The following is a 16,914-nucleotide window of genomic DNA, read 5'->3' on the forward strand; positions in this document are numbered from 1 at the left end:
GCAAAAAAAGAACTAAACCAATTGAGGAAGCTTATATGGCTGATAAGGACTTTGCTAAAGCCTCTATATTTTTGTTACATTCAACTTATTAAAGTAACACATGCAAGAGAGATGCATTGCAAACATCTCAGAAGTAAGCCTCCCTGTGTTCAATTGGATTTACTCGATATTTAGTTATTTAATCAAACATTTCACTTTTTTACATAAGGCCTTCCCAGAAACAGGAAGCTTCCCCATTATCGCTAGGGCTATTACCATAAAATTGCAGTAGATTAGCTAATGTGTATTTGTGGAGCTCGCTCAGTTAACAATATGTTGCCATATTTTATACCATGTTCTGCCTAGAAGGAAATTTGATGAGAAAATGATGCAAAACAGGAATGGCCTATTTAAAAGAGTTCATCACCTATCCGACCAGGAGGGAAAAGGTTACACTGAAAGTTGCAAAGTTTTCGACGGCTCAGAAATGTAGGAGATTTGCTTTGTTGAAAGGCATTTGTATGTACTATCTTTCATTATCTTCCCTCTGCTGAAAGTGGTTTCACCTCTTTTGATTTTTACCTGTTTTATCTTCTGTCGTTTGTGATCTTTGAGATGACCTTGTTCATTTAACAATAAAGCAATAAACGTAATTGAGATTGAGTTGTGTGTAAATTGAAAGCTGGTGTGTTGTTACACCACACATATAATGTAATCCAACTACATAGAACATATTCCCTGCTTTGTTTTCATATACCCTGAGCCGCCTGTTAAATCCAGTTCTAAAGCAGGCACATCCAACTTCCAAGAGACTGCAATCTACTCCCACTATAAAAAAAGCTGGCAGTGATCTACTCATTGGATTGACCAGAGTTGTTGAGCTTTGACACACCCCGATCGACCGGTAGATCGCGACCAACTTGTTAAACATCCCTGTTCTAAAGGGTGTGTGTTGCCAAGACTTGTCAATAATTTCAGTGCAGTGCTTGGAGGAATCACCTTTTGCATATATCATATTCTTGTTTTCTTGAGGCTAATGAGACTATCCTGGCTTCCATCCCCCCAAAGTGAGTGTTGTTTCCAGGAAGACCCTGGCTGCATTTATGCAGACTAGGGTGTGAGTTATACTGAATTCAGTGGGACTGGCTTGTGAATAATCATGCATAGTATCCTATGGTGTGTCTTATGTCCAGAGTTGGAAAATCAGCCACTATGTGGAGCTAAAGGTACAGAAAAGTAGGGAAGGACTGCAAGTGCTATGGGCGTAATGAGCAGGTACATTACAACCACTGTCTCATGGTGACTTTATACCACTTGCAACCCTGGAAAGGCAGCACCTCTGGGACCTAATTCCTTGTCTCCTTTTGGCCACTGATGTCCTCATTTCCGCTGCTTGGGAGAGCTTAACTGGAGATGGCTAGCTCATGCTCAAGGCAATGTGCCTGGAAAAACATCAACACATGCTCTGCCACTTGGCAGCTATAGGTGGGAGAGCTTGGAGATGGCTTTGTCCATGGGACAAAGGGGTTGGAAGCCAGCCCTGCCATCTCTACAATAATCCTCACTAATTGGCTTCCCCACCCCACCCTGCTCCTCCCTGGAGGTGGAGTATAAGAGGATTTCTTGGCTTCTTCTTAAGCCCCCCCCCCTTCATTCTCAGTCTTCACAGGGTGCCTATCTCTGAGAGAGACACCTGTCCCATGCAACGCAAGCAGTCCGGAGAGGCAGAGGGCCCGGCCAAGGGCAAAGCGCAGGAAGGCGAGCAGCCCCCCAAGGAAGAAAGCGAGCCCAAGGGCAACAGAAGCCCTGGCTCTGAATCCAGGCAAAGATCCAACTCCGGCCACGGGCGCAAACACAGCAAAAAGCATCAGGCTGACCCCCATGCAGCTGCCATTAAGACCTACTCCCCTTTCCTCAACACTGTCTTTGGCAAGGTGAGTTGCTGTCTGTAGCAGGAGGGGATGCAGAAGGGAGAAGCGGGGCTGAGAGGCGATGCGTCCTGGACATCAGTGGCAAACTCATGCTCCAAGGAGATCTTTGTGTAGCCAAAATGGAGCCATCCAGGCACATGAAGGTGGTATCGGCAGGCTCGGGGAAAACCCAGGGTTTGCAGAAGTAGGGGGGAAATTAAAGAATATTAAGGGGAGACCCCTATAACAGTCAAATGAGGCCTGAGCAGATTCAGTAGGCATGAGATGCTGGCTAATGGTTGAGAGGGCGTGGAATCAAATAGGGAGGTGGGCATGAACGTGCCTGGAAGTGTGACCCCTGCATTTTGTTGCAGGTCCCACATGGGGAATGCAGAAAAGGGAACTAGGAAAGCGGATCAGTAAGGGCTGAGTGGACTCAGGAAGGACAATGCGGAAAGTGGTCTAGGATAAATGGTGATGCAGTACAAGCAACGTATTGTGCAGAGTTGCTGGGTGGGGGCAGGTAGCCCATTCAGTGTTGGCTCAAAGCTGAGGTGGTGTCCACATGTAACATGAGCACAGGAGTGGCAACAGAAGTATCTCCTGGGGTGGGAGTGAAATGAATGGGGCTTCCTCCCACTTTTGTAGTGTCAGTGATGGGCATAGTGGCCAGCTAGTTATACTGGTACAATAGTTATCATATTTTTCGCCTTATAGGACGCACTTTTTCCCCTCCAGAAATGAAGGGGAAATGTGTGTGTGTCCTATGGGGCGAATGCAGGCTTCAGGAAGCTATCCGCAAGCCTTGCGAGCCCGGCGAGAGTTCTCGCCGGGCTCGCAAAGCTTGCGGGCAGCAGCCTGCAGCCCGAAGCACAGGGCACATTCCGGAGCGCACCCCGGGCTTCGGGCAGATATCGGACAGCCCCACAAGCTTGGGGGACAGCGGGGAGGCGGAGCGCTGCCATCCCACTATTTCCCAACCTTGTTTGGAGGCTGGCGCTGGGGAGAAGCGCGCTTCTCCCCAGCGCCAGCCCCACAAGCTCGGGGGACAGATATCTGCAAGCCTGGGGAGACCGGCGCGACTTCCCGCCGGGCTCCCTAGGCTTGCGGATAGCAGCCTGTTCTGGGGTCGGGGGAAGCTCGGGCATCCCCCGCCCCAGCCCTGCGCCTGAGGGGAAATAATTTTTTCCCCTTTTATTTCCCCCCCAAAAAACTAGGTGCGTCCTATGGGCCGGTGCGCCCTATGGGGCGAAAAATATGGTAGCTTTGCCGCCTCTCCCATTATGCTTCCAATGTGTTGTCCCATTGTTAATTGTGTTTCTTTAGGATGTCATGTATTCAGCCGTTGAACTGTTTGCCATCTTGTTTACTTTTGAGAAAAGTTGAAAAGAATTACAAAACTGATCCAGGGAAAGTGGGCAGGCTGGTTTTGTGTCCTCGCAAGCACTAGCCAATCTTTGATGTGCGCTGCTGGTTTTCCACTGCAAACCTGCAGAGCCAGGTTCCCCCTCAGATTTTGACCCTGGAAAGACAATGGTTTGCTTGAGCAGAGCATCATGGGGAGTGCACTTTGTAAGCAGCCCTGTTACCCAGTGCCGGATTTACGTATAAGCTAAACAAGCTATAGCTTAGGACCCCACTCTCTTGGGGGCCCCCAAAAAAATAAAGGAAAGAAACAACTGGATGTACATTTCCAAAATATAAGATAAAAAACACATAAAATAAAACCTACATACAGCAACAGTGGTTTGTGTTGTGTAGGCTCCTATGATGTAAGTAATGGGCCCCGCCTGCTATATAAAGGGCCCCATTACCTTCAGGAGCTTAGGGCCTCATTAAACCTAAATCCGGCCCTGCTGCTACCTGTTACATGACATTTCTCCACAGCCTAGCATCACATTAATGGAAGTTAGTTGTTCAGCAGAGTGTTTAAGTGTGATATCTTCACTGAAGAAGAGGGTATGTTACTGGCAGTGAGGCATGGATGGAATGCCTGGAGAGCAGGGATGGCAGTTTATTAGGATGGGAGCTTGCTTGCTGAATTTTCCAAAGCAGTATATTCCTATTGGGAAACTGAGATGTGTGCTTTTTCTGCGTGCGCGCGCGCGCGCGCGCACACACACACACACACACACACACACACACACACACACACACAGATAGATATTTTGAGCTACCGGCAGAACTCCTGCTTTGCCTACAGAAGGCACCAAGCTCAGAATATCTAGTTAAAAAGATTGTGGGATGGAAAAGCCCTCTGCCTGAGATGCTGCCAGTCAAAGTGGACAATACTGGGGTAGATGGGCAAATGTAGCCTAATCTGCCAGCAGTACAACTCTGTAATACTGCTGCATCTGTATGCCTTATTCCAGCCTTTCCCAAGCTGGCGCCCCCAGATGTTTTACTTCCAGCATTAAAAGCCCTAAACAACTTGGGATCAGGATATCTACCTTGCCCACTATATTCCTCCCTGGCAACTGAGCTGCTCAGACAGGACTTCCGAGAGGATTGTATGCTCCAGAGATGTGCTTAGACCATGCAAGAAACTGGGTTTTGAGTGCTGCAGCTCCAGCTCTTGGGAATTAATTACCAGCTGAAATCAGACAGGCACCTGGCATTATGATGTTTAGGCACCTACTGAAGACATTTCTGTTTCCCTGGTGGTGTTATTGTTTTAGAGTTTGCTGAATTTATTTTATTGTTCTTAAAGTTTGTGTTCCTGTGTTTTATTCTGGTTTTACCGCTTAGATAGCTATATGCCATCTATACAAGTGATCTATACATTTGTTTAACAACAACAGCAACTATTATCATCCCCAGCCTGCAAGGTTGTATGATGCTGGGGCTGATGGGAGCACAGCTGTGCTGGCTGGGGCTAACAGTCCAAAACATCTGGATGGCACCAGCCTTATTCTCTACCATTACCTTGCCTGATGTAGGGGTCATTGATTTGTAGAGGTTTGGATAGCTCCGTGGTGCTTATTTCCTGACAAAGGTTTCCTTGCAGATGCAAAAGCTAGTCTTTAGCGCAGAGGCTGAGTGGGCTTCAGGAACCAGAACAGAGCAGATCCACTTGGACACAGCAAGCAAGAGGGGTGGCGGAAGGCCTGTGAAGATTATAACTAGCCCTCTGCAACATCCTGACCCCAACTTGATTAGTTCATATAAATAGCTGGAGACTGAGGATGCCCTGCTGGGAGGGCAGGAAATCCCATTAGCCCTAGAGATAGGTGGGGAGAAGGGCTGAAGGAACTGTAGCCTAGCCCTTGGGGGTTTCCCAAGGCTCTCTTCTGGTTGGGAGTGGGTTGAGGGGTCCCATGGGGACACAGGCAGTCAGCTCCCTAAGAGCAGCACCAGCACCAGCAACAACAGCTTTTAGTCAGCCTCCCTGTGCTAGCAGCCTTCTTCTGTTCACACAGGGATGGCAGAGAAAGGATCTGGTGAGTCAGTGATCTGCTCTTGACCTCCAATCCATTTAATCCAACCTTCAGCAGGTTAATTTGGGAAGCGATTTCTCAGTGGGGTGGAGGTGGGGAGGGTTGTTCTGAGCCTCAGTTTATTATGCAATCTTCCCTCCGTGCTAATGAGCTGCCTTCCGAAGGACGGGGTGGAGGTGGGGACTTCTCAGAGGACACTGACAGGGAAATATTTGCTTAGCAGTAAAGATAGGCAGGTCCTGTAATGCTGCAATGTGCACTGGGCGTTTCACAGCAAATGCATTCTGCATAAAGTTCTTGACACAGTGATAATGCATCAGAGGTGGGTTTATTCTGCTGATAGTTGCTCCTTGATGCTTTCCCAATGCTACCACGTTGTGGTCGTCTGAAGGGGCTATAGCACGATAAAAGCAGGACAAAAATAAACCAGAACATTTGTGATATCCACAATTATAGAGGGGTCCTAAAACGTATGTTCCTGTTCAAGGTTCCAGCCAGTCAGTCGTGCAGAATACTCATATTGCATTTCCCCATTTTTCTAGTTTTCCTTCCCAAGCTGACATTCAGAATTCTGCACTGAGCATAATCAGTTCTCACTGGACTGTTTTGGGGGTTCCTTGCCCTTTAAGGCACCCCCCATACTCCTGTATGCATTGGAGTTTCCCCCAACCAAACATGCTGATACCTCCCTCTTGTTCTTTCAGTCGCTATGTTTTGGCTTCATTCCTGTTGCCGCTCGCCATCGGAGTTTATTATTTGAGGAATAAATATGCTAAGAATATATATTGACTGACATAGACTGAATATATATTGACTGACGTAGGCTGGTTGGCTCAGTGAGAGCTATCAGCAACCCTGCTGATACAATAGGGACCCATCATATTTAGATACACCCAGTGCTTTTTTTCTGGGGGGTATGCATACCCCTAAACATTTTGTCAATCTAAGTTTGGCCTCATTGAGGGGCAGTATTTCAACATGAGTAGGAAAATGAGAGTACCCCTAAATATTTTTTTATTTTATTTTTTAGAAAAAAAAGCACCAGATACAGAGAATCTATTTATTTTGGACAAAATTGTTCACTTCGTAATGTCCAGGTAATCATGTATACTAGGGTGGCAGCCTTAATTTCCTACTGTATGATTTTTTTTCTGAAAAATTGTTGAAAAGACAAGGAGGTCTACATTTCAGTTGCTACGGATATTCCCCCCCCCCCCAATAAAACTCTGGGTAATAATGGTGAGCTTTGAGAACCAAATTATATACAAACATCATTCAGTCAGTAAGATATAAATCTTGATACAGTATGGGAGAAAGTGAAAATGAAACAATTTGGAGGGTAGTTCAATAAGAAACTTACTGAAGAAGATTGCTGTATACAGTACGTGTAAAGCTGAGTACAGTAGTACCTCGGGTTAAGTATGTAATTTGTTCTGGAGGTCTGTACTTAACCTGAAACTGTTCTTAACCTGAAGCACCACTTTAGCTAATGGGGCCTCCTGCTGCTGCCACACCGCCAGAGCACAATTTCTGTTCTCAACCTGAAGCAAAGTTCTTAACCTGAAGCACTATTTCTGGGTTAGCGGAGTCTGTAACCTGAAGCGTATGTAACCTGAAGAATATGTACCACTGTAAAACGCTTTTGTTTTTGTTATTTGGAAACTTTTTTAAACCTTTGTTTGACTACATAAAATGTACATTTGACTGAATACATGTTGCTGCTGCACTGTGAATTACAACTATTTCCTGCATAGAATAATAGAATTGTAGAGTTGTGAGGGATCCTGAGAGTCATTTAGTCCAAACCCACTGCAGGAATCTCAACACGCAGTTGCTTACCTTTGCAACAGGACTGGAGCTTTGCAAATGTGCTGGCAATTTTATTGCTGCACCACTAGGAGGACATACCTGACAGAACTGTAATCACATGAAGGATTGTCTTTGAGGAAGAGGTGATATTTACTGGGACATATTATGTGGGACATATTAGGGGACGCGGGTAGCGCTGTGGGTTAAACTACAGAGCCTAGGACTTGCTGATCAGAAGGTCGGCGGTTCGAATCCCTGCGATGGGGTGAGCTCCCGTTGCTCGGTCCCATCTCCTGCCAACCTAGCAGTTCGAAAGCACCTCAAAGTGCAAGTAGATAAATAGGTACCGTTTCAGTGGGAAGGTAAATGGCATTTCCATGTGCTACTCTGGTTCGCCAGAAGCGGCTTAGTCATGCTGGCCACATGACCCGGAAGCTGTACGCTGGCTCCCTCGGCCAGTAAAGCGAGATGAGCGCCGCAACCCCAGTCGGTCATGACTGGACCTAATGGTCAGGGGTGCCTTTACCTTTACCTATAATGTGCCCTAACTTAGCAGCAAGACCAACTGAACTTAATTAAATCTTACTTCTGGGTAAACACATGTAAGACTGGGCTGCACAGATCCAATCTGGAATTTAATAACTGGAATACAAAAAGCAAACAGATTCCAGGACAAATATATTAGGTCATGGGGAAAAATGCTGCACTGCACATATTAATAATCAGATGTATTACATAAAGTATGGTTAAGTCATGCAAGTATATTTTGAGCGTGGTTGGAAATAGATGGGTATTTCCTGAAATGCTTGAAAGGGGAACTGCATAGTGCAAGACCAGGCAGCTTTTACTTACCGTACATAAATCAAAACATTGGAGAATATATGAAAAGTCCTTTTTTTAAAAAAGACAGCTGACAACCTGGTCAGGATCCTGCCATTGATGGTCCAGTAAGGAAAAGGGGGACCACAGCTGGAGACATACAACCCAGAAGTTAGATTGCAATCCTAACCCTACGTATGAGTAAACCCTAATGAATTCAGTAGGGCTTATGCATGAGGGGACATGGAAAGGATTGCCCTGCAAAATGCTGATACTAGTCTTTGAGTCTCGGCAGCCTATCCAAGTATAGGGTTGCCATATTTGAAAAAAAAGTGAAAATCTGGACACAAAAGTTGTTGGCAAAGTTGTTTAGCTTTTCTTTTTTCATCAAAGTTGTTGAGCATTTATTGCAGAAACTCAACACAAAAAAATGAGTTTTTGAGCTATTTTTTTTATGGAAATCACCAAAATCATCACTACCGACATGGGCTGCCATACGTCTGCCATATTTTTTCCTGGACATTTCAGTGATTTCCACCTGGGCGCTGTTTAAGAGGGCTGAATACCCAGTATGTCTGGAAAATTCCAGACATATGACAACCCTAAAATAAATATTTTCCGCTAAGAGGTACATTCGCCTAATGCAGCTCCGTTGCTATGAAGATAAGGTAATTTAGGAAAAAAGGAAAGAGACAGACAAATGTCTTGTAGGAGTTCCCCGTTCTGATATTTCACCTACCTGCTTAATTCTGCTCATGACGATTCACTTCTAGACAGAGTAAATAGAAGCAGTTTGCAAGAGACTTGGGCTCTAACTCTCTACTCTCCTTGTTTTTGTCTCCCTTTTTGCCAGGAGAGGGAGCTGTCACCAGTGGAGCTGGATGGTGAGTTGGCATTGTTGAGAGAAGGTGCTGAGGAATTGGAGTCCAAACTTCATGGGGCACAGGAGAGGGGAAATGCAGTATGCTGTTTTTCACTGCAGCAGACACAGTAAAAGGGTGGTGTACAGATCCCATCACTTCACCCCAATATCCCTGGGATAGTTCTTCAGCATCCTAGTTTGGAAGTGATGCCAAATGTATATTTTTAATCAGGGCAAAAGAGAAAATTTTCCCACATTTCATTCAAAATGCTGGGGAGGAAAAATCACATGTACAACATGAACATATGAAAATAAAATTGCTATGAATTATTTGGCACATCAACACTACAAACCCATGAGCTAACCCAAATTGCCCTACAAACGATTAAACAAACCATGACTTGTTTTTCCAAAGTTTGGTTTGGTTTCCAGCTGCTCTTGCCTCATGACTTTGTAACTTAATGAACATCTCTGGGGTGGGGAATCGTGGCTAAGGAAGGGTGTTGGGTTAGTACGTAACATCATGCCACTGTTAAAACACAAACCAAGAATCATAAGCCAACAACAAATCATGGCTTCATATTGTGCTTTGTTGGGAGTGAATAAACCACAGTTAAGCCACTGGGCAGTGTTTGAATGATCAGAAAAGCCAAGGACTAATGGGTCCTTTAGCATTATATGCAAACTGGGCCTATGCTGCACAAAGGCCTTCCAAATTAAGAAGCTCAATAAAACAGTCATTTTGACCTTCACTCCATCACCCATTTGCTACCTCAATTCTACAATGCAAATGTAGCAAAATGTTTGCTCACTAAATGACTGTTGGTACCACATTTTTGATGCCCCCAAACTAGGTGTTGTAATTCTCCTTGGGAACAACCTCTGCTCATCACACTGCATTGAGGTTTGTTTGTTGTTGCAATCAAGCAAAATATAAATCTTATGAAGTAAATAAATTGTGTAGCAAAGGATTCTCAGTAGATGAGATGAACCAATAGGACACTCTGCTCCTCAGCAGGCATCCCTCAACCAGATTACAGTACTTGATCCTCTTTATTCCGCCTGCCAAGGATCTGACTGTTCCCCAATCTTTTCCATCAGCATTACACCTGTAATAGTTTTTCCCACTACCATGCATGGCGTCCTTTTCCTAGCTGTTGTGATTCTGGGGTCAGTGCATGAGACAGCAGTTCTGGGTTGGCACGAAAAGATGTGGGACATTCCCACTTGGCAATTTAATTTAGACTTGCCACTAATTACGAACTATCCATTAGTTAGGCAAAATAAGTGATGTCAACAAGGGACTTACTAGGACCATGGCATAATCACTGTTGTCTGGTCACATCGTTACATTTCATAATTAAAAACATCAAGAGTTGGAAAACAGGACACCGGTGCCTAAATGGCCATTATAATCCCACACAGCAATTTCATTTTTTGCAGTGTTTATCACAAACACAAAAGCTGTGCATTAAATTTCTTCAAAAGCAACTTGCCTTTATTAGTGTGAGAGACATCCAGCAACCCTTTGAAGTTTCATAACTAGAGCAACCCCTGAGGGCAAGTTTGTTCTTTCCGTTGTCCTCTTGTCTCCTCCATGACTGCATGGTCTTCCTGTGTCCCCAAGATAGGAGAGAGGAGGTCAAGGCATGTATCATTGTCTCACTTCTGTGAAATGTCTTTGGGACTTTTCTTGCAGAACTGCTAGATGCCTTCAAGGAGTTTGACACTGACCAGGACGGCTACATCAGTTACAAGGACCTGGGAGAGTGCATGAGAACTATGGGCTACATGCCCACCGAGATGGAGCTGATTGAGATCTCCCAACACATCAAAATGCGCAGTGAGTTGCGGGGTGCAGGTGGGGATATGTACCCAAAATCTGCTTCAGGAAGTGCTGCCTTGTTCCTTACAGCCCGAAGGCTTCTGGCTGAATGCCCTCACCCCAGAATTGCAGTTTCAGTGGTTCCTATCACCAGGGGTAGACTTTCTGATATTCAGAATTGTCTTTAGGGACAATTAAAAAAGAAGAAGCAGCAGCAGATATTTTACAGGCTTCAACTCCTCCCCCATAGTCTCTAGAAGTTCTGACTGGCCAATGGAGAATGGATGCATCTTCTCCATTACACATGATATAAAGGTGCATAGGTGAGCATCAAGGATGCAGGAGAATTTTGATTCAGTTTTCATTTAAAGGAGAATCTACCACATTTGCACTGACCGAAACAATACGCAAACCAAAACGCAGCTACTCTTTGGAACTCGCACTGCGGTTTTCCAGCCAAATAATGTTTACAAAAATGCACATAGTATGGGAAAGCATGCATAAAAATGAATGTATTTGGGAAAATAGCATGCCAAATTTATTATAGCAGGGGAAATTGCTTCCAAAAAAATGTGTACATAGGTTAAAATTGCATACAGAAATGTGTTTATTAAGAGATGTTCTCTCTCATATATATATACATATATATATATATATATATATATATATATATATATTCTGCAAAAATGTTGAAACAGAATTTAAGAACGGAAAAATGAGAAATGAAGAGAACCGAATTCTCTCCATCCCTAGTGAACATATATTATAGACCCATACCTGCCTTATAAAATATTAGCATATTTAGCTGTTCAAAATGAATCTTACCAGCTGCTGTCTGTGATATGTCAAATGGTACACAAAGCTGACATGCAGTGTACCAGCAGCTAAAATGCCAACAAACGTTCTGCAATGTATATTTACCGTAACTAACTAAATAAACAAGCAGCCTCCTTGCTTTTGAACAATATGATTAGACTCAGGCTGTAGATAAGCTGGTTCATTGTTGCTTGCTTAAATGCAAGACACCAGTGCTCTGCTCTCCTTTCTTCACCGCCATAACATTTTACTCCTGAGAAAGTAACTCGTTCTCTCTATTTCCAGCGTTCAGCTGTGTGTGCTGCTGCTTACGTACCCAAAACAGAACTGTCCGTGCACAAAAGGGAGGTGGTATCAGCAGATCTGGTAGAACCTCAAGGCTTGTGGAAGTACAAAAAATGTGGGGGTGGCGGCAAGGGAATACCAATGAGGACTGAACATGCTCAGTAGCCACATAATGAAGTATGACTGTTGGGTGAGGGGGGAGCAGTAAATCAGCTGGGAATGGGATAGAGCAGGGAGGTCCAACTTTTCATACCAACTGGGTAGCAAGAGTACTTCCACACGGAACCTGCAGGCCATTCACTGCCTTGTCATGCAGAAGAGGGGAGCGAGACCAAAATTTGATGCCCCTTCCCAGCCCTCATGCTGCCTTCCCAAAGCTGATAAATTAAATGAGGCTCTGGCAGAGTACTAGAGTCCTCCCACCTCCTTCCCAAAGCTGGGAAAGGGCTAACTAGGCCTTTGGAAGGAGGTAGGAGGATGCTAGGACCTTGTCAGAACTCTCACACCTCTTTTCCAAAGCCCAGCACCTCTCTTACCTGGCTTTGGGAAGGTAGCACAGAGGGTTGTGGTGGGGCTGGGTGTGTGTTGTCAAATGTTGCTGAGGGCCGCCAAAAAAGAGCTTGATGCCTCAGGCCACATGTTGGACAGCCCTGGGGTAGAGAATTATGCAAAAGAAGGGCATGGTGGACTGACTAGAAAAAATGAACAGGAACTCTCCATGCTGCAATATTATGCTGCAGGTTCCATTTGTGTTACTGAGTGTGCTGCAGTCATTCCGTAAAAAGTGCAACTACCTTCTCTGCCCAGTCCTTGGGAAGCTGACTTTTTCTCTCCTTCTGTTTCCTCATAGTGGGAGGTCGTGTAGACTTTGAGGACTTCGTAGAGATGATGGGCCCAAAGTTGCGTGAGGAGACTGCTCACATGGTGGGCGTGAGGGAGCTGAAAATTGCCTTCCGTGAGGTAATGATCGGAAGCCAATCAGCGGGAGGGAAGCAGGGAATTGTGATATTCCTCAAACCATATTCCATGTAATGCTTTAGATACAACTGCACATTATATTTCCATAAGCCCTGACATTGTAAGGGATTCATCCCTGATGAATTGTAAGACACACAGAAGTATGTAGGTTCAGGCTAGAAATGTGGGTGGCAACTAGCCAGGGAATCATCTTGGCCCTCCAGATGTTGTAGAACTACATTCCCCAATATACTTGGCCGTTGGCTGTGCTTTCTGTGGCTGATGAGAGTTGTAGTTCAGCAGCACCTGGAGGGCCAAAGGCTCCTCACATCTGGGCTAAGACATTCATAGTTACCCTGTCCTCTCACTACTGGAATCAAGTTATATTGTTTAACAATTATTATGGGTCAAAAAAGTAACTGATTCTCAGCAATCCACAAAACAAGGTAACTTACTAGCACTAGATCAGGCTTCCTCACCCTCGGCCCTCCAGATGTTTTGATACTACAGTTCCCATCATCCCTGACCACTGGCCCTGCTAGCTAGGGATCATGGGAGCTGTAGTCCAAAAACATCTGGAGAGCCGAGGTTGAGGAAGCCTGCACTAGATAATGTATTTTTCATTGTTGTTTTTAAACTGCAAGCTTTTTGAAGACCTCATAGGGCTAGCCATATGGCATATACATTTCAGAAATAAATATGAAAGTTCTTCCAGCCTTTTCAGGGTCTTGGATAGTGCTCTGTGTGTGCAGAATAACTCTGTGTTTGCCACACTAGTCTGTAAAACGCATCAAGCATAATCTTGGCTTATTTTGGTTGGAGTGCTTGGTAGTCCTATTGGCTCCACAGATTAGAGATGACAGTTGGAAGAATGGTTGGCTGCCCATGATGGATCTTACTATAGCCAAATAAAGGGAATTAATTAGATGAAGTATTAATACATTGCCCTCTGGCGGCTGTCTGTGTGAATAACAAAATTTCTTGGCAGGTGGAACATTTCAGCCTATGCAGGAGAACGTGTTTCTGTGTTGTGCAAGCTCCTAGGGGGCAAGTAGTATGTCTTAGATATGGCTAACATGTGTTCAAAAGCATATCTCCTGTCTTAGTGCTGGTTCTGTGATGTCTCTTTATTGAGCTGCTATGTGCACATAAGATGAACCGAGACAAGAGGTGCCTGATAGGTTTCTCTTGATGCTATGGAACAAGGAGCGGCTTCTAAAATAAGCTAAAACAACCTTACCTTGGTAGGGCTGCAAGCAGCTGTGTTAGACCTGGCAAATGTAAATGGTATATGAGCTTGCTTCTCACACCCAGGTACCCACAGCGGTGAGAGACAGCTGCTTCTCTCTGGGGCAATTGCACACTATGTATGTATAAAGGAGTGGAGCCAATGGCCTTTGGCACTGCATGAGGAGGTAAAATACTAGATGAATGAGAAAGACACCTGCAACTGTCTCCCACTAGATGGATACTTCATTTGTTCATTCATTCGTTCATTCACTCATTCATTCATTTACACAACACCCCACACATTCCTGAAGGGCATGATATCACAAGGAAACAACTCCTTTGCTGCTGCAGGTGGATGTGTGAAGGGGACCAAAACTACTAGTAAATGCTTTCCAGCTTAGGATAGAGGAGCCGAGGTGGAGTGGGGTGACCAGGATTGGGGATCATGGGGGTAAGCATGAAAAGAGGAGGATCTTGGAGGATTTGAGGGTAAAGGAAACCGAAGTGTCTGAGCTAGAGGTAACATTGTGCATGTGCCCTTCTTTCTGAAGTTTGACACAGATGGGGATGGAGCGATCAGTGGGGCAGAGCTGCGCCAGGCCGTGACTGTACTCCTGGGGGAGCAACTCAATGGCCAGGAAGTGGATGAGATCCTGCAGGACATGGACCTCAATGGGGATGGAAGAGTGGACTTTGATGGTGAGAGAACAGAGCACCTTCCCTATTAACTGTCTTCTCTAAATGCAACAGGGTTTAGGGGGGATAGATACAGAATAGATGTGGATTGTGGCTAACGTCATGTGTATGACATGGGGGATGCAGAGGGTGCATGCAGTGGCTATCGTGGGGACTGATTCTCCTCTTCCCACCTGTTTCAGAGTTTGTGATGATGCTGTCAAGCAGGTAACAAGATCCAAAGGGGAAGTGAGTATTTTCTTACTTCCAGAATTACTGCCCTTTCCCCCTGATAGCCAGAGGGAGCTGGCTGCCCTTTGATGTCTCTTCACCTCTTGGAGATAGTGGGGCAACACCCACAGAAGGCTGCAGTATCTCCTCCAGTTCTGGGTCCTTCAGTGAAAGCCCATGCACACCCAACTACCAGCTGACTCCACCTTCACATGGTGCAAGATATCTCAGGGGGAAAACTCTGGCCCGGGGGAGCTATCCTGCAGCTGGGCTCCTGAAGAGGCCTCCTCTCTCCTCTGGATATGGAAGATCATTCCGAACTATGGATCAGATCTGAAGCTTTGGGTGATCTTCCTGTATCCAAGCTCTCTGCACAGTATTTTTCTATTTTATTCTTTCATTTCTATATCACAAACCAATCTAATATCTGTCTGTCTGGTATACAAAATCTCAGTTAAAAGCAAAACACTATAACAGATAATATCAAAGCAAAATACATTCAGTTTGGGGCTTCATCTATGAGCCCAGAATTCCTGGAGAATGCCACTAAAATCAGGAAGTTGATCTGAGCAAAATTTCATATTTCACTCCCCCTTGGGATGTCAGTATTCTCCTGAATTTGAATGGTGGTATCCATATATCTCCAGGGCAAAACAAATACATGAATGAAAGGCCTTTTTGCAGAGGCCTTAAGATGGAAAGGGAAGAAATAAACCTTAGTGTGCTTCTGTCCATCCTCACTAGGCTACATTACTGGGGGGGGGGTGTGCACTGTCTTGTTAAATCAATACAACAAAACTCAGGCCTAGCCAGTAGCAAACTGGAAGAACCAGCCCATTGCTATGTATTTCCAGAAAATTTGAAGTGCTCCCCAAGGACTACCTTGCTGAAGCCTCAACTTTGTATTTTTTGCAGTGCAACAGTTTAAGCCACAGTTCAAGTCCTTTCTCTCTCCTATGCCAAGAGCTGGCAGGAGCCTGTACTGCAAAATAAAAGGGTTTGTAGAGCATAGCTCATTGTTAGAGCAAATATCCCACGTTCTAAAGTTCCCAGGCTGCATCACCAGCGTTTTGAGCCAAGAGGTAGGGTAGCTGCAGGAAGGTTAGGAAAGCCCCACTGAATGAAACCCCAGAGAGTTACCACCAGGCAGAGCAGACAGTGCTGGGTCTTGACTAGGTGGCCCAACTGAGTATGGGGCAACCTCATAGGTAGCATATTGGGGGGAAATGGAAAAGCAGCATTGTATGCAACAAGCAGTGGGACAGATCCAATACCGTTAACAATTAGGCACCCAGAATCGTAAGACTGTGAGCTCTGGGGAATCTTTCATTCATAAGATTATGTATCTATTTTAGAAGTGAGAGAGAATCCTTCTTCCCTCCTCCCACACACCCATCGGATAACACTGCCATTATCTCATTGGTCATTCCCAACAGTGTCACCACTGAGAGGGAAAGGGTGGCCACCTGCTTTACCTTACAGGGGACAGTCCTCTAATTGGAAGGTCATCTCTAACTGAAGGGCAATCCAGTCCAAGTCCATTTTAAAGATAAAGAACCATAAGAAGGAAGGGCAGGGGCCTTGTATATGAGAGAGCTGGATCCTTGAAGTTTCCCATTCACAGCACGGGGCAGGAGACTGAGCTGGCACACAAGTCACCTGGTCACAGTCTTTCCCAGTATAGTGAGATGCATTGCACTTTCATTTAAATTATAAACATTTTCAAAATTTGCAATGATACACGTAAAATTGGATTATGTAAATAAGCATCCTTTTATTTTTGTGGCCACCCTCATGAAGAAGGACATTTGGGGGGTAGGGCAGCTGAGCCTGAGCTAAAATGGCTCAGGCAGTCCTGACTAGATCACAGGATTTGAATCTAGACTCACACCTTGTATTCATGCTAACTCTAACCATATTAGAACACAGTGATCCACTCCAACAGAACAGTTCCATCCCACAGATATTAAAAGGCAATCTATAAAACTTGCAGGGGGACCAGCCCAGTGCAAATTCTTTGGATGAAAAGGCAATGAACTACTGTTTTAGAGAATGATGTTATCGTATCCTATAAGCACG

At 45.0% G+C, this 16,914-nt stretch overlaps 1 protein-coding gene across 2 annotated transcripts; it reads left to right on the forward strand.

Moving 5' to 3' along the window:
* Positions 1 to 1,613: 1,613 nt before the first annotated feature.
* Positions 1,614 to 16,492, forward strand: CABP4 (calcium binding protein 4). Of its 2 annotated transcripts, XM_081838531.1 has the most exons (7): positions 1,614 to 1,913; positions 8,808 to 8,838; positions 10,516 to 10,659; positions 12,593 to 12,702; positions 14,481 to 14,628; positions 14,808 to 14,853; positions 14,946 to 16,492. In XM_081838531.1, the coding sequence occupies exons 1-6, from the start codon at positions 1,680 to 1,682 to the stop codon at positions 14,834 to 14,836; spliced, it is 696 nt and encodes a 231-aa protein (XP_081694657.1). In that variant the 5' UTR covers positions 1,614 to 1,679; the 3' UTR covers positions 14,837 to 14,853; positions 14,946 to 16,492. The 2 variants fall into 2 exon arrangements, with proteins under 2 accessions (XP_081694657.1, XP_081694656.1); XM_081838530.1 differs by having other exon boundaries at positions 14,808 to 16,492.
* Positions 16,493 to 16,914: the final 422 nt, after the last annotated feature.

This window comes from Podarcis erhardii, assembly GCF_964252035.2.
Source record: "Podarcis erhardii genome assembly, chromosome: 1".
NCBI classification, from domain to species: Eukaryota; Metazoa; Chordata; class Lepidosauria; order Squamata; family Lacertidae; genus Podarcis; species Podarcis erhardii.

Bases quoted from the DNA above. Each gene is read 5' to 3' on its own strand.
- CABP4 (XM_081838530.1), top strand. From the start codon at position 1,680: ATGCAACGCAAGCAGTCCGGAGAGGCAGAGGGCCCGGCCAAGGGCAAA. The intron at 8,839-10,515 runs GTGAGTTGGCAT...CTTTTCTTGCAG, and splicing joins GTCACCAGTGGAGCTGGATG to AACTGCTAGATGCCTTCAAG. The intron at 12,703-14,480 runs GTAATGATCGGA...TTCTTTCTGAAG, and splicing joins TGAAAATTGCCTTCCGTGAG to TTTGACACAGATGGGGATGG.